Below are 26,066 nucleotides of genomic sequence, written 5' to 3'. Positions count from 1 at the left end.
TTTCCCTATTCCTCCTCATTTCTTCCTATGCTAAGCATAGATAATAATCCCTTTCTTCTCTTTATGCCTCACAGGAATGACTTGAGATAGGCAAAACTGATAATACAGAGTGTTATATAAACGGAACAAAATATTAAACTCATGTTGGGATTTTTGTCTTAGTTTCTTTTCTATTGCATCTGAATTTACCTACTGTATTCAGGTTTTTTCATTGATCAGCACCTTCATTATTTTTTCTCCAAAGACAGTATAAATTTTCTCTTAGATTTTTTACCTAATTAAGTCTGCATTTCTCATAGATTAGCAATACTCATTTCCAGCTTATAATGTGGCTACCTTGACTATGATATGGAGGGAAAGTAATATAACTCCTGAGCCACACGAAAAGGAAAGACAATTATTTTGTCTTTGGAAAGGAATAAGCAACCAGTTTGAGGGCAATTCCTTGCTTATCAGTTGCAGCAAAGTATTACTAAACCATCCATCCTACTTTGAGCGATGTCGGTGGTAAGTCCTCCCCCTCCTTCTCAACACGCCCTCCTCTCCACCGCCATAGCCTTCTCTTTAGGTGGGAGACTCAGTAATCCACGTTGCAGTAGCAAAGAAATGACATTTTCCTGCACAGGGCAGATACGGTCCTTCCTCAGCCCCCATGACGTTTGGGTCTGAGGGAGTGTGAATGAATCACTGCTGATGGAGCACTGGCAAGGGGCCAGGTGTCCTCTGCTGAAATCCTAACTTGCTTTTGCCAGCCCAGGCCCACGACAGTCATCTCCACTCACTCATCTTGCAGGGACTTTGGATGGCCAGGAGGCCACTGCTGCCATTGCTTTTTGAAGATGGTAGACCCCACAGCAGTCTTGGCTCAGCCCTGCTCCACAGCACAGTTTGTAGACAAGAGCAGGTGCCGACAGTGTTCCAACCGGGCTTGACCAGCGCTGTGTGCAGGTGGTTTCATGGTTAAAAGTCCTAGTAGTGTAAAAAGAAATCAGAGTAGCAAGTGAGCATACCTCTGCTGCCTCCATCTTTGCTACCTCTGCATTCTTCTCAGTTCCCCTGCTTTTGCTCGCAGAGTTTACCTTCCACGCGCTTGGCCTCCCTTCTCCCTTTGCTGACGAGCAGAGCTCTTTCCTTAATTAAGTCAACAAGTACTCATACACAGAGGCAGCATCTCTTTTGGCAAGAGGACCTGAGCAGAACCAGCCCCAGAAGCAAGTGAGAATGTTTGTCAAGCTGTGATTAAGTAGCTGTGGTTAAAGCATGAATAATTACCTGCCCGAGCAAATAGTTCCTCACAAGTTCCCACTCCCAGGCCGCAACCAGGAAACCTACTGGGCCAGGTCTGGGCACGGTTCACTTTGAGGGGGTGGAGGGAGCTGAGATGCTGTGGACATAAAGCTTTCACTTGTGAAAGGAGATCCAGGAACAAGTGGATGCTGCAGCCAAAAACCGAGTCTTCACTTTTAAAGACTGCCTGGGCCGCTGGCTGCCCGTGCATCAGCGTTCTGAACCGTTTCCCCACCGTGACAGACACGAAATTCACATGTTTGACACACTCGTTGAGCTCCGCATGATTCCTAGAGAAACACCTACAACTCCTTGTCTCGCTCTCCAACTCAAAAAAAAAAAAAGATCTTGGAATACAGCGATGAGTGAGAGTGATGTCGTATTTGTTTTTATTTGTTTTAAAAAGGGACACACTTTCAAAGGTGTGCCAATTAATTGTGGTTGGGAGCCCATAACTTCAACACAGTACACGAAGTGTTTTGTGTCGACACTGTGTTGCTGTTCTAGGCTAATGCAGCCTCTTCTGCATTTTCTTGTATGTCCCTCTTGTTCCAATTTGATCTAACTTGTCTTTCTTGCAAGGCCTGAAAAACATTCCAGGCCATTATCCCCTAAAAAAGAGGTACATTCTGATAGTTAGAATCATAGACGCCAAACCCTTCCAATTATGACCTGCTCCGGGGTTTGGCTGGGATGGAGATTTGGCAGTATATTTACTGAGGTTAATTGGAAGGCAAATCCCAAAGAAATGAAACATTAAACAGTTGGAGTATGATTTAGTATCCTCAGCACACCCAATCCCAAATGGAGGACTTTCACCCTGACTATGAGGCAGGGGTGCTGGGGGAAACACGCAGACCTTAGCGTTAGGGAGACCCAGGATCGTATGAGGGTTCCTCCTTGGCCTTGGGAAAGCCCTTAATCACTCTTAACTATCAGAGTTTTATCTCTGAAATATGAATGTGGAATTGCTATGAGGTTTAGAGACAATGGGTGCAAAATGCCCTGTGGATGCCTGGCACACAGTAGGAACTAACAAAAAAGTCTTAAGAAAATACTTATTTACCCACATATCACTGTCTACCAAAGATGGACCAGTCCAAGAGGTGTGAGAGAGCTGGAAGCCTTAATGTTTTGGAGAGTGTTAGCCTACACTAAGTGATTACAGGCAGAAGCGGTCTTCGATGAGACATGAGAGAGGCAAAAGGAAGCAAACTATGACAAGTAAGATGCTTTTCTGAAATCCTTGCGATAGTTTGGAGAAATTTTTGAATAAAGAGATTCAAGGTCTCTCTTAATGCATGCAATTTGAGTTGCAGAAGAAACTCAAATTTTGCTTATCCCATAATGTCAAACTGATTTTCTGTGACGTTTAGACAATCCCAAAGCAACCGCTTTTTATAACACATTAGAGAACACATTTTGACCACTATTATTCCGGGTGAATTCTTCAAACTCCAAATAGAAGCAGTAAACATGTGAGTATAAATATGACAATCATTTGTTTAACTGTGACAATTTTAGATAGTTTTTGGCATGCTCAAAGGTACAGAGATTTTTGTGGATGAGTAAAAAATAACTCCAATAATGTTTATCCCACTTTGACGAAGTCTTGGGTGACATTGTCAATTTCTTGTAAAATTGGCACGTTTGTACGTAATATTGTGTTATGGGAAAGGAAAAAAATGTTAAAGTTTGCCTCCCTGGAGGGAGTAGGCTTGCAGAAGAGTGTAGGAGACAATTATTTATGGATACTTTTGCATGAATACAATTGTCGTGGCCTTTATCTGATGAACAAAACATTTTCTAGATGTTTATTTTGATTAGAGGTACCCTTAATGTTAACTTTCTGGTGATCCTAAGCATTCTAATATTTAAAATTTAAATTTGTCTGTAAAGGTGTTTAAAGATCATCTCAAATATGGAGCCATATTTTGCTGAAGAAAAACTATTACCATTCTCTTCAGGGGGATGCTCTTCCTGTAAGGGGGAGCCTGGAAAAAGTGGCTTCTTAAATTCAGATTCTGAAAGAAGCTCTTCTCAACAATGAAACTTAAGTTTCCTATCAAGGCAGAAGAGAAGTGAGGTTTGCACATTCAAGTCCTTCCCTGGTGCCTACACCCATCCTAGGACATCTACATCTGGGAGAGCTGTTATGGACAGGCAGGCAGACCAGAAGAGTCTAGAAATCCAGCCAACATCTAATTCCAAAACCCAAGTTATGAGCACCAGGCAGAGTGTCTGTCTGGTCAACAAGAAGACACTCTCCAGAAAAGGCTGAGAAAGCAGTAATATTCTATGTCCAATCACAACCAACAAGCAAAATCAATTCTAAATGCAAACATATCCTCCAGGGCAGTGCACAAAGATATTAGTCTTTTAGAAAGATTCAAGGAAATTATCATTTTGCTGCAAGGGAAGAAGGAAAAGATGATGATGCTGCTACCTTTGCCATTTATGTTAAATAATGGCTACAGTCTGCTTTGAAATTCTTAGAGGAAATTATCCTAACAGGGGAAAGAGGCCACAGAAATGATCAGGTGTTTTAGACCAGTGATTTGAGTCAAGAATTATCCCCAAAACACAAATCTTACTTTACATTCTTATTGTGGAATGTGAAAAATATTTTAATATTTACATATAGTTACCATCTTCATCTTTACTAATATACTGAGTTATTAATGTTTACCAAAATTTGGTGTATATATAAAGCAAAAAATAGTATGTTTCCCAAGTTCTTGTAAAAGTGGGAATAGATGAAATGAATGGGTTACTGGATTTTTTACCAAAACAAATGAGCTTCAGTCAAAAGCTGTTTGCAAACTCCCACTTTAGATGATTTTTGGTGACCAGTCAGTATCCTTCCAAGTTAGGCATTTGCATCTCTCAAAGTTCAGGAAGGATATACCTGGATCATAGGCTCATTCCAACATGCTGCACCAGCATTTGGGACCTTGAACCTCATTCATTATGCAATAGTGAAGCAGCTGAGAAAAAAACGGAAGTCAAGATGTGCCTTTCAAAATATTATAAGCTCTGGATTTTCATAATGGAGTGCTGGAAAAGCTAAGTGATTTGCCAAGAAAGGCCTTTCGAGGCCACGTCAAAAAGGCTGTGGAGTAATTTTGTAGCCTCTATCTTAGCATGAAATCAGCAACCCCCCACCCCAACCTCTTGGTCTTTAAATATGTTACACAAGCAGCCTTCCTCCATCTGATCTTGGAACAGCTTTATGGAATTTTGTCTGTAGTAATTAAGTTGAAAAGACGACTCTCATCTCTACTATTTTCCAGTAGCGAAAGTCATCTCTTCCCTGACTGGTTCCTTAAACACTCTCTGGACCCACGCATAGAGGGTGAGCCTCCATTAGTTCAGAGACACAGTGCGTGCCCCCCACTCTCATCCTCAGGGAATCAGGACCAGCGTCCAGTCAAATTGCAGCAAAAGGTAAATCCCGCTGTCAAGTTTCACCCAAGCTGAGAAACTGGAAATATCAGAAATGGTGGAGTTTAAAACTTGCTCTAAAAATAATGTGCCTGGATATCGGCCACCATCTTAAGGCTCTTCCTCTCCAGGCCTGCTCCCCGTAAATATCCAATGAAGCTGTCAGTAAGTTTAGCCTGGAAATAAAATCCCCTCACTCCGTCAAGAAATAGCTCCAAACTTAGAGTGTGTGCTCAAAATATTCATGATGAAATCATAATCCTATATTTATAGTCTTTTGGATTGTGTATAAAATTCTGTTTCCCATGGTGTTTTTCATTGAAAGAGCCAGACGTGGAAAGCGGGCTCAGAGGACAACAGAGAGAGAATTAGCCTCAAGGAAATGCTGTTTATCATCATTTTGAACTGGATGGCTGTGTGATGTCCTCCTGCTTCCCTCAGTCCTACTTACTGCCCATGAGTTGAGTCTCCTCTGCCACCCCATTCCCAGATGGTCCCCCTTTTGATTTGATGGTCCTGTCTTGTCATCCAGGAAGAGTGAACCTGAGATCATCTCCCCTTCCTTCTGGCCTTTCCTGTCCTCTAGACTTCCTCCCCATTTTCACTGAGGGAGATGGTGTGGATCTTAATGGTTGGAACTTGATGGCTCTCGCCAAGGCTGGGGGTTGAGGGCCCCAAGCAGCAGCAGACCTGCAAAAAGCTTTTACTTCTCACCCGGGCTGTGGTGCAGGCTGATTGGTCTTTGGGCACGGTAATCCTGGCAGATCCACGGGGCAGAGAAGAGAAAAATTTCCATTCACAGACCCCATCCGTCTTGGAAATCTTATAGAAGGTCTCTCCCGATCCCACCGGAATCCGCACCAGGTCCTTGTGCTGCCCCTCCAGGGCATGGCTGGGCGGGTGCAGGGCATAACCCAGGGCATGTTGGGAAGACTGCTTTCTGCGGAGACACTGGATTCTCAAGACATTCTGAAAGGCCTTTTTAAACTCTTGACTGGAGCACGGGTATATAATGGGGTTGATGCAGCTGTTTAGGTATCCGAGCCAAAATACTATTTTAAAAACTGTTTCTGAGGGCTTGAAATCAGGGAAGAAAGACCCTGCAAGAAAACACACAGATTCATACATATTATTTGCAAGCCAATAGGCCAATTGGCTAGGAAAACAAGCAAATAAACCAACAAACCTCATTTTATATCTTTAAAAAGTTTCAAATGATTCCAAATGCATTTGAGTATCTCACATTTGACTGGCCAGCCCCTGTGAATATCCTCAAAGACCATTCTCACTTGGTCCATAGGTACAAGATCAATTATGGGAGCTGACTCAACAGATAGGGTTGCATCAGTTCTCAGTGATAAAATATAACTTGATGTCTTCTACGAAGCTTTAAATAATGAAAACATGAAATTTTGGCTGAGTAGACATATGCAAATTGTTTGCCTGAACTTAAAAATAAGTTGGAATCCATTCAAATAATCCATATTAAAATTGGGTCACCTAATAAGTATTTCCTTTGTTCTCTGACACAGTGTTATATAGGCACAGCCTAAATAATTATGAATTCCTTTTCTCCTGAATATTGGAATTGTCTATTTTAATGAGAATCTCAAATTTACAAAATATTCGCTTTGCCAACTTTTGGCCAGTGATTTTTGACTATTTTTCTTTGATGATAACTTTCAAAGTTACAGTATACTCCCCTACTTGACCTACTCCAATGGCTGCCAAATGCTTGTCAAATGCCTGTCGATTACTTGACATTCAGGGTCCTCCACAGATGCAACCTAACAGCTTTCTAACATTAACACTTTTACTTTAGCCTGGCTCACTACAAAATTTTCTCCAAGCCATTGCTCATCTTTTTTTGTCCTTTCACGTTGAGTCCCTATGTCTAAAATGCCCTTTCCCATTCTCTTTATCTACTCAAGTCTTATCCATTAATTTACACAGCAGGAATCCAGTTTCTTTACATCTTTTACAGTAACTATTGCATAGCCCTTAGCAGCAAAATAGCAAAACCATGGAACCTTAAAGGGAACAAACTTAGGGATTATTTAACTCAATTACTCAATTTCTAAATAAAAAATGATGATTAAAGAGGTCGTCACAAACATGACAGCTACAGCACTAATAGAGTGATGGATAAAGGTATAAAGTGATGGATGAAGTCCAGTGTTCCTTCTTCTTTGCACAACTTTTTTCTTTTACTTCGGTCTAAGGTTTTGAGTTTATGTCTCACTTTTTCCCTCTGCTCCACAGACCCATCAGAGCCATGACAAACTGATGGGTGTGCTTAAAATCTACTCTGGCAAACAATGCCTTGACATTTAGTAGAGGATCTCATAAATATAAACCAAGAGTACACTTAAATACTGCAGAACCAAAGAAGACAAAATGGTACAGTGGTCAGTGGGAGCATTTATTATCTCTAAAACACATTCTCTGCTAAGTTCAATGGGTCTCCAAGAAATTAAGACACACACACACACACACACACACACACGATGGTTGTTAAGTAAGAAAATATTATTCTCTAGCTCGAAAGCTTTTTTTTTTTGAGGAAGATTAGCCCTGAGCTAACATCTACTACCAATCCTCCTCCTTTTGCTGAGGAAGACTGGCCCTGAGCTAACATCTGTGCCCATCTTCCCCTATTTTATATGTGGGACACCTGCCACAGCCATAAGCCATGTGTAGGTCTGTGCCTGGGATCCAAACTGGCGAATCCCGGGCGGTGGAGGCAGAGCGCATGAACTTAACTGCTACACCACCAGGCTGGCCCCTCCAAAGTTTTTAATGCTGTCCTATAATAATAATAAACCTTACTCATTGAGTACCTGATTGGAGCCAGGCTCTAGGCTAAACATCTTACCTACAATTTAATAATCATTAACAACATAAAAATTCATCTTATGTTAGGATGCCTATATATTGCCTGGGATTAAGGGAACCAGCTTCACAAAGGCACATCCTGGCCTGGGCTTAATGGGTTAATGAGCAGGGTGCACCAAAAACTATTGTCTGGGTATTTCACTATTCTGTAATTCATCTAGAGAAAGGGGTGTATTTCCCTTATTTGAATAATTTCAATTGAAAAGAAAGAATATATAAACCATGAATGTCAATACTAATAAAGTGATTTGGGAGCCTTGGAATTTCCCATAATTCCTTCAAGGACACTCTTTGTGCTCACAGAGCCCAGTTTTGCATTTATAAATCTCAACATTTTTTCTAGCCTCTTCCCTCTCTCCTCTTCCCTCTCTCAAGTGCCTCCGCTTAATTCCAGTTCTGGCTGACACAGGGCCGAGCTCTTAGGCTCTTTCTGCTTTGGCTGTCTGTCTTCCTGTGTCCACAGCTTCAGAGGTAAATACTGGTTTCCCCTCTATGCGTCCTGTTCAAAACACCTATTTCCTCCCTGCAGCTGAAGTATAGGGTGAGAAAGGGAGATGGTGAAAATGAATTTACACTAAGATTTGAATGTCGGATGGTCTCCAGCTTTAACCCTCTGGGGATATTGTCTAGCTAATCCAACCACATCTCTAGATGTTGGCTTTTCAGACAGTGAGTGGGAGATGCTTCTGGACAGGAGGCATTACCATAAATGACACCATGTGGTTTATCCCACGACATGTGCAGCAGCACCTAGGTGTGTCTAAGCCTAGCACGATTTGCCCACTCCCACTCTGACAGTTCCACAGGGGCAGGTCACAGGATCCGTTTTTCCTTGCAGTGTTCTTTCTCTCTTGGGGGGTGATTCTCTTTCAGCAGCTGCTGGCTGGGCTTAGGAGAAGGATTCATAGATATACTTCCTTCAGGAACTTTCCAAAAGATAAGAAGAGACAGCAATGGGCTGTTTCCCTCCTCATTTGAATCATTTACGTCCTCAGATCTTTCTTCCCTTCATTTTTCCTCTCCTGGGAAGCAGACGTTGAGCTAGGATCAGGCTTGAAAAAGAGCTGTCACTGCCTTGTCCCAGTGAGGGGCCCCTCATCCCATTATCTTCTTCCTGTCCAAACCTCCCTGCTCAGGCACCATCTTCTCTGAACTCTCCAGTATTTCTATTCTCAACCTCAAATTCTTCTCAGATCCCTTTTTCCTTGAGGATGATGATACTTTTTAGAATGGGAGGCAGCTGGATCATGCTCCTCCCTGTCCTCCACCCATCACTGCACGGAGCACCAGGGTTAAACCTGCCTGGTTTAGGGATGGGGACCTCTGACCCAGTCGCTGGGTTGTAAGTTTCATCTGAGCAGGTGCCATGTCAGTGTTGCTCGATCATGGAGCTCCAGAACTCAGCACAATGCTGGCATCTCGAAGGCATTCTCCCAGTTTTTGCTGAATGAATGGCCATCTCCCTGTCCTCTCTATGACTCACCATGTGGCCTGGACAGCTGTAGCCTTTTCCTTCCTGCCCGTGCCTTCTGTCTCTTGTCTTTCCTTTTTTTCTGCCCAGTTTCTGTTCAATCCTCTGGTTTTTCTCTGTGATGATCTTTCACTATCTTTTTTCCTTCTGCATTATCTGGTATCTAACATTCTAGTTTCTCTCATAATGCTTCATAGGAAGAGCTAGACTTTGGAATCATCCAAATGCGCACAGAGACTCCTATTTCTCTTGTCACCATAGGTATGCTGTGCTCCTCAACAGACTCTGCCCAGACTCTGCTTCAAGAGGAATAAACAGTGCCCGGCTTAATTCCCTCAAGCCCTCGCCCTGCAGATCAGGTCATCCTTGCATGTGAGTCTGCCTGGTTTAATTCCTGAGCTTTGGAAGATTCCAAGCCCCTAGGGACTCTTCCCTTCACTGAGTTTCTTCTCCTATTTGATCTGCTGAAGAATTTCTGACTCTTCTTTTTCCAGGACCCTCCAAACATCTGGTCAACTAAACCTTGGCCAGATTGAGATGGGTATAGCCTGAGTGTATCCCTGAACACCATCAACGTCTTCACCCTTAGAGATTCAGAATCCTCACTCCACTGTTGAGGTCTCTAGATTCCAAGGGGTAACTGAAACTGATAATTTCAAGTGACACGACTCATGTCTCATCACTCAATGTCCTCCTAATTGGGAACAGTTGACTTCCCATTTCTGATCTGGGGTTCATCCGTAGGATTATGATGGATGACAATGGGAGCCATCCTAGTGAAGGCTTGGCCATTATAGTCACATTTTAGCTACAAAGTTACAGCAAAGTTTGCACTCAATGCCCCCAATACAAGAGAAAACCATTTTTCTCCCAATGTTAGTCTCCAAGTGAGTTTCTCCACCAGCGCTCACTCTGACACGCAGTGAAGACAGAAGTGGAGTTCTCAAATTCCAATCCAGCACTGATAATTAGAAGTTTCCTCTTCAGTTCAACCCTTTCAGAATCAAGGTGACTCAGTGTGGAAGCAGAAAGCTATGAGTCAGTCCTCTTCATTGTAGTCTCCCAGCATCCACGCTTCACTTCACCTACCTGAAAACTTGACATCTTAATGACAACTTTGAGAGAGATTGTGTTATGATAAACCCAAATTAACTACAGTCATCGAATGCCAGAACGTGAAGACTGGCAGAAACTTAGAGACCAGCAAGGACTGTCAGCCCCTGCTTTACAGATGAAGAGAGTACGGCTGAGGAGGTGAAGTGGTTTTCACAAAATTGCCTGCCTCATTTGTAGTCCAGTCAGGACTAGACCCAGACTCTCCTCTGCTTCACCCATTTCCGCTCCTGATCTTTTCTGCCGTTTAGCAACCCCACAATGGCACGAGAAATGTTAATGGCACTATGTCCAGCTGTTGTCAGAATTTGCAGAGATAATGAGGAAGAAGGAGGAGGAGAGAGGCACCATCAATAACTACATCATTTAAAAAGCCATAATGTGCTGCTCAGACATTGGAAAAAAGAACAGTGGGTGATGATCTCGGAAGGGCTCATTAGCAAGGTATCACATTCTAAAAACTGGAGTTTAAATGGCTCCAATTAAAAAACTCTGGACTCCAAAGGAGAACCTAATGTTGTGTGACTATAGGAGAAAATAACCTTTAACTGTTTCTCCTTGTCCAACCAGTGGTCTCTCTGTGCATGTGGTACCAATCCACTGTGACTGGTGTACATCCAATCAACAGAGGACAGACACAGGCTGTCACACAAATAGGCTGCCAGTTCCCCAGGCCAAGGTGCTCCAGTTCCAAGCAATGTTTAGGCCAGAGCAGTTGGCATCTTCTTGCCGGAAGAAAACTCTGCTCCATTGAACTAAACCCTAGAGAAAAACTGTAGGAATCAGGGTGTAAGCATAGCCCCAATTTTCTTATCATCCCAGCGTCTACTAGATGCCTCCATGTTGGGCTGGCTTGTTTGCCTAAGCCCTCCTAAGGTTCATCCAGGGGCCACCCAGATAGTCTTCAGGTTATCTACCTAGAATGGTGGTCAGGAATCTCTAAGAATGCTGGCCAGATTAACTGCAGACTAGAGCCCTAGACTCACGACCCAAGATTCATCAATAGACTTCCCAGGAAATGAAATACACGTCTGTGTATGTACAGAGATTCATTTTCCTGAGAAGAGGACTCCAGCTTCTATGGGTTTCTCCTAGCGGTCTTGGAGACACAAAGGATGGCTAAGCCTCACTCCCAGTTACTGAGAACAAGCCTTACCTCTGGTTGGCACAGCTCACTTGGCCCATATGTCCTGCTGAGAGCATCAAACTTACAGGGCAAGAGGATGTTAGGTCAACACCTCTTTCGAAGAACCTGCTCTTTTCTTCTACTTAACTGGGGCTTGAAACAGCATAGTTCTCACCTTATGCCTCTGAGGGAAGTAATCTGGTTGCTCCCTTGAGAGAGTTAATATGTTGAGTCTTTTCTGAACTTTCCGGCAGGAAGCTAGAATAGTAGTCAAGGTGAGGAAGGGTGGAGGTGTGTGGGGGGTGTGGTGAGTAGGGTGCTGCCTACACACAGAGCACACCCAGGCACTTCGGGGACTGTGCAGTGTCGGGTGGGAGTGCCTCCCTTTTGCCTGGGGCTGGGGTATATTGGCCCATAGTCACTGTTGTCAAGAACCACCGCTTCTTCCAACCCAGGCAAACAGAGAGGTTGCTTGGGGAGACGCTCTCTCATACCTCAGACTTCTGGAGTTGGGAGACACTCTTTATGGGGTCCTTCTGATGGCCAAGGGTAGCTCTGCATAATCAGAGATTTTACCCTGGACAAGTCCAAGATGCTTGAAGGAAAGCTCTTCAAAATGTTTCTTCAGTCACCAAAGCCCCAAACAGTATTTCTCTTTTTACTTATTTACTTATTTATTTTTATTGGTGAGGAAGATTGTCCCTGTGCTAGCATCTGTTCCAGTCTTCGTCTGTTTTGTATGTGGGGTGCTGCCACAGTATGGCTGCCAAGTGGTGTGTAGGTCTGTGCCCAGGATCTGAACCCATGAACCCTGGGCCACTGAAGCAGAGGACGTGAACTTAATCACTATGCCACTGGGCCAGCCTCAGTATCTCTTGCTTTAGAAGAGGGGACTGTGTCTCTCAGAATGAGCGTGTTTGGCCCAAACACCTCGGGAGAGAGGACCCGTGACCCAGCTGCAGTAACTTGCTGTGCACACTTTCCTGGAAGAGCTCCTTGTGTTGTGTGTCCCCCTTTGAAATGAATAAATAACTCAAACACTTTCAAAGGATAGCAAGATTTTTTTCCCCTTTACTTAATAAAAGATAATTTGATTGGGGAAAATGCTAGCAATGCAGTCATCATGTTCTTTTATAGGTTGTTTCCTTAAAAGCATTCGCCTTTCATAAACCAGCTGATTTTCCAAATTCGCCACTTTCATGGTCACCATTGTTTCATGAGTCTCACACATTTGAAACATCCTCTAATCATCTCTACACGAAAGCTCTCTCCAATCACCCCGTCTAAGGAAGAGTAGGCCTCAGACACACACCCATTAGTGTGGTTTCTTTCTTTCATGGCACATATCATGGTTTGTAAGTTTCCTTTTAAAATTTTTTTCAAAAATTTTTTTCTTGTGATGAGGACTTTTAAGCTTTACTCTCTTAGCAACTTTCAAATATGCAAGACAGTCCTATTAGCTACAATCACCACGCTGTACTTACATCCCCAGGACTTACTCATCTTATAACTGGAAGTTTGCACCTTTTGATCTCTTCAACCATTTCGCCCACCCCCACCCCCCTGTATGTTTTCTTGTTCTCTTGTTTTCTTTGATTGTCTCATCCTCCAGGTTGTTCAAGAAGCCCTACCATGCCAGGGGCCAGGCTGTCTTTCTTGCTGTAGTGTGAGCGCAAGGCCTGGCTCAGTTCCTGAAAGAAGAATGTGTATCTGACTCCTCCTCCTCTTTGTCTCTAACATTCCAACCAGTCACCAAGCCCCACTAATGTTTTCCTTTGGAACATCTTTCAGGCTTTCCTTTCCCCTTCACCCCATCCCCAGCACCCCTGCTTGTGCAGCAGAGTGTGGAGGGGTCTCTTCACTTCCAGCCTCACTCATTGCTAAGCCCATGGTACCCATCTCATCACCCTGCAGCCTCGTCAGGATGGTGCCACTTTCCTGCTCAGAAATCAAGGAAGGGCTCAGAATCAGGAATCAGTAAGGCTTAGATGGGTTGTTTAAGGCTGGGGGAGTCACTTTCCTTTCCTGAGCCTCAGTTTCCTCATCTGTGATATGAAAGGTTTGGACCAGGTAATTGTTACCACTCCTTTCCCTCTGTAGAAGCATATGCTTCCAGGAAAACTGAAATAGGAAACAGTGAAAACCAGTGTGTCAAGCCAGATGATTAAGGAACCCTGTGGGGAGATGGCCAGAAGGGAAGAGGGCAGAATGGAGGGGAGGGAACCCAAGGTTTGCAGGAGGACATCCTGATGTTTGTCCTAGAGATTTGTGTCTGAGAAGGCGGGAAAGAAGGGCTGGGAGGAGAAACCCAAGGGCTCTTGTCATGAGACACACCTTTGTAGGGGCACATGCAGCCACACTCCGAGGCCCCCTGACAGTGGGTTACACCGAGTAGGAATGGTGTTTGCTCTTTTTCTGCGTGGAGCATGGCGTGGTCCAGGCTGCTGGCAGCTCCAGAGCTCCCATACTCCTTGCTAATATGGGAGTTGCACACATGCATATCTGGGGCCGGAGAGGCTATGGCTACTGGTCATCTGGTCATCTTCAAGGTGAGAGGATAGACAGGGAAGAAAGTAGTGGAAGCCATGAGGGAAAATTCCCAGAAATAACTAAAGGGAAGGGAGATTTTTCAAGGGGCTCAGTAACACAGTTAAGGGAACCTCATAATAGTGAGATCTGCCAAGACATGTGCTGTGCATTTTTTTGTTGTTGTTGATACGATCAAGTTCAAGCTCATCACCTTGTTGTTTAAGGTCCCTAATCACTTGGTTTCATAACTCTACACAATCCTCTCCCTCACTATTCACTCACTTAACGAATAATTTGCTTAGCACCTTCTGTGTGACAGGCACTGTCGTAGATACTAGAGAAAGAATGGTCAGGAAAATGCATAAGGTTCCTGCCCTTGGAGCTTACATTCTATGAATATTTCCAATAAATGCCTGTTAAACTGAATTAATTTCCAACACCAAGCCTTTCTTCTTGCCATGGTAGACTTTTTACTGTGACTCTGTTGATCCTCCAAGCTGACTATGGCCTCAGATTGCATGGCTCTCCACTTCACTTCTTGCTCCTCTTGCAGTGACCTGGCCCTCTCCCCTCTCCCCAGTCAAACCTCAATCCATTCAAAGACTCAGTCCACCTTCAAAGCTGTGTTCAAAATCCAGCTCCTCCACGGGCCCCTCCTTCATTACAGTCTGACGTGTTTTCTCACTGTTTCCTCCAAGCATGACCTTTAGTTACTCTTCTCTATACCACTCATCACCATCTGCCGTACTTATTGCTTCTCTTGTTCTTTTCCTTGAATACAAACTCCTTGAAGACAGAGTGTTTTGTCTGCTCATTTCACTGCTGTATCCGCAATACCTACTTAAACTGTATGTTTACAGCATATAGTAGGCTCATGACAAATAATGTTGAATGAATGACACGTTCAATCCTTATGCTTTTAGTCTCTTTAAAGACACATACTACTTCTTATCCTTCAGTTACGTCTCCCTCGGTGATGAACACAATGCTCAATAAATGTTTATTGAATCAACAGATGACATTTGTTGATGGAAGAAAGTGACATTTTGAATAAAACTCTTGCTTCAACTACTTACAGCTGGAAATACTCAAGTGAAGAAAGAGAGCCTGTCTTAACCCACATTCCAACATTTTATCTTCCTGATCTTCAAGCACTCCTATTTACATAAAAACAAAATCATTCTACAAATAATTTTATACAGCTACATTGCAGGCACTTCATAATATTATTACTTCCAGTACTTATAAAGACATTTTATAGGGTCCTGTAGGAAAGGCCGAAGCCTATAATTAAGAGGCGATAGTCATCAGCAGGCTCTCATATTTGTGGGACGTGAATCCAAGGCCAAACGCCACAAATCTGAAGCAGTGACATAAACAGTGAAAACTGGTTCTCAGGGGGAAGTGCAGGAGCTTTTCAGGATGATGTCCCTTCACTTTCAGCTTAAGGGCTAAGGTAGGTTCCATTCCAGAGTTTTCCCAGCAAGGACATGGGTGAGTTGGCTGGTGCTTATGTAGTAAGAGGTGAACAGGGGAGAAGGCAGACGGACTTTTGCTTCTGGACTGCCTGTAAAGATCCTGCATCTGCGTTCTCTGGACAATTCCCTACTTGGAAATGACATTCCAGCTTCTCTCACTGGCCACCGGCTCACCCAGAGGCATGTTCTCTGATATTGCAGCCATCCTCCAGGAATATTATCCAGCTCAGCACGAGGCGGAATATGAATAGCACTTTGCTCTCCGCTCTCAGCTCCCGCACAGCCCCTCCCTTGCCTGGGTTAAGTCAGGGGTGGAGGCTGTCTGTAGACCCTTGCTACTTCTCCCCAGTCCCGGGCTCGAGCTGGATCAGACCAGCAGAGGGTCTGATCTCCATCAAAAGTGGGTGGTATTCAAACTGACAGAACACATATGCATAGGCATTTTAATAACTTATTTTCAAAATAAAAGGTGTCTTTTTGGAAGCTGTAGTATGGCTTCTAAATACAGGTGAGCAAACCAATTTTGAAGTGCAGAAATGGATTTGGGACATTTACTCTTTAATTTTAAAAGGCAATAAAGAATGGCACCGTTTTGATTACAAACGTCTTTGAAAAAAAGAATTGACTACGTCTCCATCTTTCATAATAAATGCAGTGTTGAGAAATCCCAGTTTTGCTTGCAGAGGACGTCCTCATTCTTTTCCAACTTAACTAAGTCTTCTGCAGTCTCAACTGAAACTGATACTCTAAGGGAGAAGATAGAAGTCATTGAAGCTCATCCATTTCCCCAGCTTCAATTCCCTTTTTTACCTTGATGACTCTCAAATCTCTCTGTCTAGCCCATATCTGGCTCCCCAGCTCCAGTCCTGCATACACAAACATTACCAGACACCTCTGCTGATGTTCCCAAACCCTCTCATCCTTAACATAACCAAACTGAACCCACTGTCTCTCACAAAACCTATTCTTTCTTCTCTGCTCCATCCTCAGCAGATGGCACCCCTTAGCCTAAGTTGTCCCAGCCAGAAACTCACTGTCATCCTCAACCTTTCATTCTCCCACCTCATCCACTACATCCAATCACCCAGCCCAGACCACTGAGCCTTCATTCTCCTTGTCACCATCCATCCCAGTTCAGGCCACCATCATCTCTAGGTGGGACTCTGTATCATCTTATCTTCTGAGTTCCTGCTCCTAGTCTGACATCCTTCCAACCCACTTCCCATATTGCAGCCAGAGAGATTCTGAGATCACAAACCTGATTATATCTTCCTTAATCAAATCATTTCAATGACTCTTCTTCAGTGAATTCAAAACAAAGTACAAATTCTGTACTAGGACTTATTAGGTCCACAGGTCTGAGAGACTGAAAATCCACTTTACTGGATCGCTAGTTAGTGGAATATGGTGATCTAAGTGTCCATTCAAAGACTCTAGTTAGTATTACAGAATGATCAACAAGATTTGAACATTTGTGTAATTGTTAATTGAGTGATGCAGCATCTTTAGGTCACAAGGATGTGGTTCAGGGTTATAGTGGTTGATATATCATAGTCTAATCCTAAGGAATAAACACATGGCTTCCAGAAGGCAGCATGTCCACTAAAAAGTGTTCCCAGGGCAAAGAGTAGAAACCACTCATGAATTTCCAACTGTTCAGTGGTAGTAACAGCATGGGTCAGAACTTTTTGCAAAAGGCCTGGGTCAGGAATAAACACGACTGAAGGACAGACATGGAAAGCAGTGAAGAATAACCAAGGACAGAGACAAGTGCCTTCGAGGCTGCCCAAAAAGCACTAGTCCCTGGCACACGGTGTGATTTTCTATGACCAACAAAAGTCGTGCTCCTAAGGAAAGGTTGTTCCCACTGTCTTGATTCCCCTCTGAAATGCCCACCCAATATTTGCTTAAATTAGGTGATTAATTCAGAACACATCAGATAACCACAAACGATAGTTTCTGGCTGTGCTGTTCAGAACAGCAGCGTTCCTCAGCAGCTCCAGCACAGCTGTGTTCACTCCCCAGGCAAGTGCTGACACAACAGAACTTCTACCTGGCTGTTCTTGTCAATTTGTCTGTCTCTCAGGCACAGAAAAATTTTCATGGGAAGAGAAGAAAGGTACAACAGTTTGTCAAAATGAAAATAATGATACTCATCATTTTCATTTATTCCAGTTTGATTCTGGTGAGTTAGAAGTTAGCTCCATTTTACGTCTCAAGACAGGTATCAGTGATTGCAAGAGGCTGGCTTAGGAACATGTTAGAACCCGGGGGCTCTGGCAGGTTTCCACTTTCCTAAGTTTTTCTTAGGCTTACATTTGTCTAAGAATGACTAAACAGGGAGGCTGCTAGGGGCAGGGAGACCAACAAGGAGACTAGCACACTGGTCTGGTGTAGAATTCTGACCAATAGCTAAAAGCTGTAGGAAGACAGATTTGGGCTGCCCTGGAAGTTGGTCTTCCCACCGATGAAAATAGCCTAGGACAGGATGGATAACCACGCATTGAGGTTTATCATACTAGGATTCAAGCATCATAAAGCATCCTATTAAAACACTCTTTACGGCACATGCTAAGCTGAAGCTTTAGAATTTCCTGAAAAAGCAAACACTACTAGGGGAGAAAAAGTTGCTCGTTCTGAATGTCTCACTTCTTTAATGTTGCAATAAAGAAATTGGGCGTTAGAAGCATTGCGAGACGCACACACATATAAGAATATGGACATATTATTGGATCTGACAAATGATATGCTTAGTGTGATATACCTTTTTCTGGGAGTGGGACTAGTCTACATGTATTTCAATAATTCCTAAATTTTCTTCATAGTCTATTTGGGATCCAATACACACATTTTGATCTAAATTGTTGTTGAAATCATTTATAATCACCTCTTGTAAACCCTGTAGGCTCCAAGAGCCAAGCTGACATCTGGGCTACAAATAGAAGAGGATGTGAACACACAGAAAGGGTAAGGCACTTAGCCAGGGTTACACAGTGAGTGGAAGGACTAGACTAAAAACTCTGGCCTTCAGATTCCCAGTTCAGAAATCATTCTATTAATTAATATACTGAAGTTTTCAATTGCAAGAGTAGGAATATCTCTAGTTATTTGAGAGCACTCAGAGAACTTACTCTAAAAAATATGGACACCTTCAAGATTAATATCTGTGGCTAACATTTAGACATCAGCGTATAGCTTGAGTCCTTGCTTATTTCTGTAGCTCATGACCCATACACGCATATCCACTCTGATGTCTCTCAAGAAGTTTAATATTAATGTGTCCGAATGACATACCCTAATCTGTTTGTCTTCTGGTGTTCTCTATCTTTACAGGTGACATTTAACATTTACTCACTTGTTTGTGACAAAAACATGGCAGTCAACCCTATACCTCCATTTTGATAGCTCCAGAAGATTATACCACCTAACATTGCTCACACCTCTCCGGTCTTCTACGTGCATGCATCATCCTCCCCTTTCCCTACTATGATCTGTATGAAATGCAACTCCAGTTCGGTAACATCTTTGCTTATATGTCTTAAACATTTTCCGGTGCTCTTAGATGAAATCCGGCATCACTAATATGACTCATCAGTCCATACGATCTGTCTTGCCTTCCTCACCTGCCAGTCTTGTGTACCTTCTATGACACCTCCTCTGATCACCCTGATCCTCTCTTGATTTTGGAATGTTCTCTGCCCCAGGACCTTCACATCTGCTGTTCCCTTTGCATGGGATGTTCTTTCCCCCCCAAGCTCCTCTGTGGCACTAACTCTTCTTCAAGCTTTAGGTCTTAGCTTAAATTCCTCTGCTTCAAGGAAACTATCTCTGATCTCTTTGCACCCATCTACACAGCCCAGATTCCAGACTAGGAGAGGTTCTCTTGTTAAAAGCTACCAAAGCAGCCTACAGTCTTCACTCACAGTGCCTGTCCTGACGGTTCTCGCATGATTACTGGTGGGATAACTTGCTTAGTGTCTCTGCCTATATAAATTTCATCAAGAGAGGAATTATGCCTGGAACACTGTAGGTGTTTAGTAAATATCTATTCATGAATAAAATTAACATTCATTGAGTGCTTATTATATGCCAGACATCAAGCAATATATTTCACAAAATTATCCAATTTAATTCCCCCCTACAGCCCTATGTGAAGATAGCAACACCATTTTACCGATGAAGGAAATGAGGCTTAAGGAGTTGAATTCACAGCTAAAGAAATTGGCTAAGTTCAGATTCAAACCCAGGCCCATTTGACGCCAAAGCTCATTCTTTTAAATTCCAGATTATGCCATCTAAGGGTCGGGCTCTGCTTTGCTGGCTTTAAAGTGAAAATAGTGCACAGTGTTACAGTACTTAGAGTTCAAAACAAAACAATCATTGGAATGGCCAAAAAAATTAATCACACATTTCATGGACTATTTTTCAGACAGCAGAGACATGTATAACTCAAGTCATTAAGACAAAAATAAATTCTTGAAAGTTAATAATTTTGTTTGTTCGGGATAGATGTGGTTGGTCATGTGAAAACCTGCGAACATTATGTTCTGTCAAAAAACTTTCGACAAAACTCTATTAATAAAGCATGCTTAGAAAACAATCAGGTAAGACACGGTCAGAACATATGACTCATCATTTGTAAATAAGCATTAGACAAAGTGCAGGCCTAAAAGGAGAACTGAAATCTGCAGTTCTCGAACATGGAGAGTAAGGGAAAGTTGAAGGAGACGAAAATGGAAATAGTCACCATCAGTTGTGCTGCATAAAAATACCAATTCCTGCCACAGGCTTTTTAGAGCTGCTCCTTGTCCCTGGGAAGGAAACCCTGAGAACTTACCTACCAGTCCACTGACGAGGACAAGTTTCTTGTCTTCTCTGTGCCTCCATTTCCTCATGCTTATGGGCACAGAGCCTGGCTGTAAGCACTCATTACATTTGGGCCATTTCTTGTTCCATATATACCAGTTCTGCATCTACTGCATTCTACTGCTCCTCCATTAGTGCTCATCTTGTCACTTTTTAACCTTCAGGGATACTTTCTGAGGTCAGAAACCAGACCTTCTGACTATCCACGAGTTATCTTCCTACCACGATGCGTCGGGGATTCTGGTTCTGGCTCTACGACTCTGGCCACCCGTGAGCCCTCCCCGATAACCTGTGCACTTGATTATCTCCTTAAACGATCATCAGCCGGGCACTTCACCTGTCCCTTTCTCAGAGCAGCTGCTCTGAGAATCTCCAAGTACTTCGAGAGAACTTTGGCTCTTATTCAGTGTATTGGAGAAAAGGGACATTCACAGTGGCATGTGTTCACGTTTCTTGAATACCCTGCTGCCCAATAATATCTAATTTTGCCTACAAAAAAGAAAAGGATAATTTTGCCCGCTTGAGAATTTCCCAGGACTAGGCTGAGTCTAACTAGGTAGATAATAGGTGCTTTTCCAAGTTGTGCTCCGTCCAGACTAGAGTGAGGGCCACATGTTTACTACATTGCATTTCTCTCTGGAAGGCCTTCCTCATGAAGAGCCATCTGGCCTTTCTACCACATCTGGCACTTTCTTTCTTATTTTTGTCTGTTTTAGACGAAAAGGCTCGTTGGATTTTAGACATAGTTTTTTTGCTTTGTTTCAAAGTTTCATGATCCCATAAAACCTACAAGAGGTCTTCAGAGCACCATGGGGGTGATGATGGCAGTTCTAGCAGTAATAATTATAATAAGAGACACAAATTATTGAGCATTTTCAGGTGTCCAGCAGCTTTGTGTTGAGTGCCTTTCATGCATTACCTCATTATCTCCTTACAACCCTATAAGGTACATACTGTTCATCCTCATTTTACAACTGAGGAAAATGAGACTTAGAGAGTTTAATAACTTGCCACAGAACAGTCAGCCAGTAAGAGTGAAGCTGGGTTCAAACCCAACTCTGCCTGGCTCTGGAGCCTGCACTGCACCCCGATACGGGACGTGCCGAACCTCTGCACCACTGCTCTTTGTGTGGGGCTGAGTGCTCACCGCTACATTTCACAGCCCAAATCAGACTCAAAGCATGAAAACGAGGTTGTATTGAATCGACTCTTAAGAAATTGCCGGAAACTTCCTAACGCAAAAATCGATAGCGACTTTCTTTTTGGAATTAGTTTATCCATATTTAGGCACCAAAACAGTTTGAAAAAGGCCAAAGCAATTAAGTTAAAAATTATTGTATTTTTTAACTTAAAAAATTAATACAAACTAAATTTGTACACTTTGTAATATCCACAATATGTGTGCCCACATGCACGCATGCACACACACACACAAAATAAAAATCAACTATAAAGTTACAGCCTAGAAATAAGAACACATTTTAAGCAACTGAGATGGTATTTACAGCACGTGATTCTGTGATCAGCCTTTTTTCACTTGGTGTATCTTGAACATTTTTCTATTTTATTTTTATTCCAGAGCACTATTTTTCATGGCATCTTAGTATTTCATCATATGAATATAACAAAATTTATTTATCCGCTCTTGCTAATTTGAAATTTTGGACTTTCAAAGTTTTCTGTATTATGAATAAACTATGAAATAAACATTTGTGTGGATAGATTTGGAGGCATATTATGGAGTATTTTCTCAAGAAAAATTCCTGGAAAAAGAATTCTGGGTCATATGATATAAATTTTTATAAGGTTTTTGATACATATTGACAAATTTCCCTTTGGAGAGGATACAACTATTTGCAGTCATACATTAATGAAAAATAATGACAACATGGTGATGATGATGACAATGAATTATGATGAGTCCTACTATGTGCCAAGCATTGTGCTAGCTCTTCACATGAAGCAACTGATGTAATCTTCACATCTGCCCATTGAGGTTGGGTGCCATGACGCCCATCACACATGGCATCTCTTTCCCTCCTAGGAGCCAAGAAGGAAATCCCTGCCGAGGACTATGAGGGGCTGCGTGACCCAGCCTCTGCCACTTGGCGAGAAAGCACTTCACAGCTATGCTGAATCTCTTTATTTCTCAAACTGCCAAAATTTCCCAAACTCATAGCCTCAGTGCCTGTGTCCTGTCTTCTTGGGATGTTCTTACCCTGAGTTTGCATGTCTAGATTTTTCTCTTTTACAGCTCAGCTCTGTGGCTACCTCCTCAGAGATGCCTTCTCTGAGCACACCGTGTAAAGGGGCACCCATTTCATCTTTACTCCCCCTGGTTCCCACGTCAGCCTCCCTAACACATCAGCTAGTTTTATTCCTTATCAGCTCTTGTCACTTTCTGAAACATTTTTTAATTGTCTCTTCCACCAACGAAATGTAATCACCTTAACCGCAAGAAGCACTAGCACTGGTAAACAGGAGGAATTCCACACATGCTTGCAGGCTGAATGAATAAATGCCTGTATGAAACAGCAGCTAGAAAGAGCCGTCAGTATTGGAACCCAGATCCCCTCTTGCTTTTAGCACGGCGACATACAGAGAACACCCACCTTCCCCACCCTCAGCAGCACTATGTACTCATTTTCTCTTGCCAATTTGATCAGCAAAATGTGATATCTTTTTATATTCTATTAGTCACTTGTATTTCTGCTTTTGAAAATTGCCTGTTAATTACTTCTGCCCATTTTTCCATTGGGAGGTCATCTTTTTTCATTATTTGTAAAATGTACCCAAGGTCTATTAAATATTTCCTTGAGAGGTAAGAATAACAGATAAAAAAAAGAATGTATGATTAACTTGATAGATATAAAAAGGCACTTAGTGCAATTTATCACTGCTCCCTGATAAAACCCTCTTAGTGCTCAATCACTAGGAGGACACGCCCTTAGCAGCACAAAGAAGATCTATCAAGTTCTATAATAATATTTGACTGAGAAATATAGTCGGTGCTTTTTCACTAACTCTCTCTGCCTCGGTTTCCTCATGTATTAAACGTTTACCTCATGTTATGAGAATCAAATGAACTAACATGATAGAGTTCTGGGATTAGTGTCTGCCACATAGAAAGGTCACACACATTGGTGATTATTACTACTCGGTCTTACGTAACATATAACATTAAAGGAATAAATTTGTAACTATTTACCAGCTAACTCATGTTTATATTTTTAATATTTCCATGCTTATCCTTTGAGGAGTAAAATAAATTACAATGATATTCAAATATATCAGTTGAAAAGATCCATGTAAACAGCTTAAAGTCGTGTGAAAAGAGAATCTGACAGTCTTTTCAACATATGGTGTCAGAAAAACTGAACATCCACATACGAAAAAATGAATCCGGACACAGACTTTACCCTCACAAAAATTAGTTCAAAATTAATCATAGGCCTAAACGTAAAACACATAACTACAAAATTCCTAGAAGATAACATTGCAGAAAACCTGGGTGACCTTGGTATGGTGATTACTTTCTAGATACAACACCAAAGGCGTGATCTATGAAATAATTGTTAAGCTGGGCTTCATTAAAATTAAAAACTTCTAGGGGGAAAGGGGTGTGGAGCGGGCACAAAGGGTGAAGGGGCGCACCTATAAGATGACCGACAAATAATAATGTACATTTGATTTTTTTGTAATTGAGGTTAGAATGGCCAAAATCTAAAGCAACACCAACACCAAATGCTGGTGAGGATGTGGAGCAACAGGAGCTGTCGTTCATTGCTGGTGGGGATGCAAAATGGTACAGCCACTTCAGAAGACAGTCTGGCGGTTTCTTACACAACTAAACTTACTATATGATCCAGTAACTGTGCTCCTTGACATTTACCCAAAGGAGGTGAAAACATGTCCACATAAAAACGTGCACATGGATGTTTATGGAAGATTTATTCATAATTCCCCAAATTTGGAAGCAACCAAGGTATCCTTCCATAAACTGTGGTGCACCCAGACAATGGAATATTATTCAGCACTAAAAGAAATGAGCTATCAAGCCATGAAAAGACATGAAAGAACTTTAAATGTATAATACATTTGAAAGGGAAATGTGAAAGAAGCCCACCTGAAAAGGCTACCTATTATATGATTCCAACTATATGACATTCTGGCAAAGGCAAAACTATGGAGACAGTAAAAAGATTCATAAAAAGTAAAGGGAATCGAGGGAGGGAGTGACGAATAGGCAGAGAACAGATGATTTCTAGGGCAGTGAAACTATTGTGTGCGATACTGTAATGGTGGATATGTGTCATTATACATTATTCACACCCATGGATATACAACACTAAGAGTGAAGCCTGATGTAAACTATGGACTCTGGGTGATGATGATGTGTCAGTGTGGGTTCATCAACTATAACAAATGTATCACCCTGTGGGGGATGTTGATAATCGGGAGGCTATGCACATGCAGGGGCTTGGGGTATGTAGGAAATCTCTGTACTTTTTCAGTTTTGCTGTGAACCAAAAACTGCTTTAAAAAAAATGAAAAATTTTATTAAAAAAAAGATAAAGCCTTTCAGAGTCAAAAAAATTAAATATGTACTGTTTATGAAAGAACCAAAATACAAACAAAATAAAAAACAAAATACCATCACATGGTTAAAAGAATAATATGGTTTGGAACTTTATAACAAACCAAGGCAAAAAACCCCTGGGACAGCAATATCAGTATCAAACAAAGCAGAATCCAGGGCACAGGGCATTTCATGGGATAAAGATGATTATTTTATTTTGATAAAAGGCACACATCCCTATAGAGCTATATTTTTAAATTTTATGTTCCAAATGATATCAAATACATATAGAGATGTGTCTATACATGTGTGTATATGTGCGTATATGTGTGCATATTTAAAAAGCTCTTAGAAAAAATTGATAAAACTATACTCAAAGTAGAATGACAAACATATAGACATAGCAAAATATCTACTGAAAATTTTCCAGTTGAAGAGTAAATCAAAATTGCAATGACAGACAACTTCGAAAATACTGAAATTTGAATTTCATATAATTTTTGTGTGCCATAAAATATACCCTTCTGTTGATTTTTTAAATCATTCAAAAATGTAAAAATCATTCTTAATTCACACGCCATACTGAAAAAGGAGTCAGTTTGGCTTTGGGGGCCATAGTTTGCTGACACCTGAAGTAAGATTTTCCCCTTACTTTAACAGGCATTTGTCTGAGAGCAGAAGTATTTTTTCTATCTTTTGATTATTAAAAATGTTTTTTATAAACAAAAGTGTCTAAAATACTAATTAATGAACAACGTTCTAGAAGACTAAGTCAATGCATGACAGAAGAACAGAACAAGAGATACACATAATGGAAAGACAATTTATTATTTGCATACTGTATACTAATGATTTGTTACCTGGAAAACAGATGGTGTCTTTTATCTTTAAAAAAATCCTATTTCTTAGCTTTGACTACTAAAAGACCTAGAAACAATGATCATTGCAGTCGTAATAAGCACCCCACTATATTGTGTCCTCTAAATACTGTCTCCCGCTGAAAAACTCAAGAATTCTTGGAGAAATGACTGATGCCAGGTCTGGGCAGGAAACAGACGAAAACAGATACAGGTGGGCAGTCATGAGAGACCACAGGCTCACGTCAAAAGGACTCATGAACCAACCTGAAGAAGTTACCACTGACCAAAGTTGCCACAGTTTAAGACTCAAAATGGATTGAAAAAGCACTAATCATCACAATAAGGATTAATAATGTGTTTCAATCCGTAAGTTTTAATGATGCTGGGGGCCGGGGGGTCACTGACTACCTTTGAAGGA

The 26,066-nt window shown here is 41.9% G+C and overlaps 1 protein-coding gene across 2 annotated transcripts in view; it reads right to left on the bottom strand.

Annotated features, from left to right (window-relative positions):
• Window positions 1-272: 272 nt before the first annotated feature.
• ADRA1A (adrenoceptor alpha 1A) overlaps window positions 273-26,066 on the bottom strand; it is a 104,751-nt gene continuing 78,957 nt past the window's right edge. The window contains exons 3-4 of one of the 2 annotated variants that reach the window (XM_014845391.3): window positions 5,446-5,831; window positions 273-969 (exon numbers count right to left, since the gene is read on the bottom strand). In XM_014845391.3, the coding sequence (XP_014700877.2) occupies window positions 961-969; window positions 5,446-5,831 (395 nt within the window). In that variant the 3' untranslated portion in view covers window positions 273-960. Of the gene's footprint in view, window positions 970-3,901; window positions 5,832-26,066 lie in introns of those variants that run through there. The other variant, XM_044766855.2, reaches the window with a different exon arrangement.

The sequence above is a fragment of the Equus asinus genome, chromosome 3, assembly GCF_041296235.1.
Source record: "Equus asinus isolate D_3611 breed Donkey chromosome 3, EquAss-T2T_v2, whole genome shotgun sequence".
NCBI lineage: Eukaryota > Metazoa > Chordata > Mammalia > Perissodactyla > Equidae > Equus > Equus asinus.
This window is presented reverse-complemented; position numbering and strand designations above follow the sequence as displayed.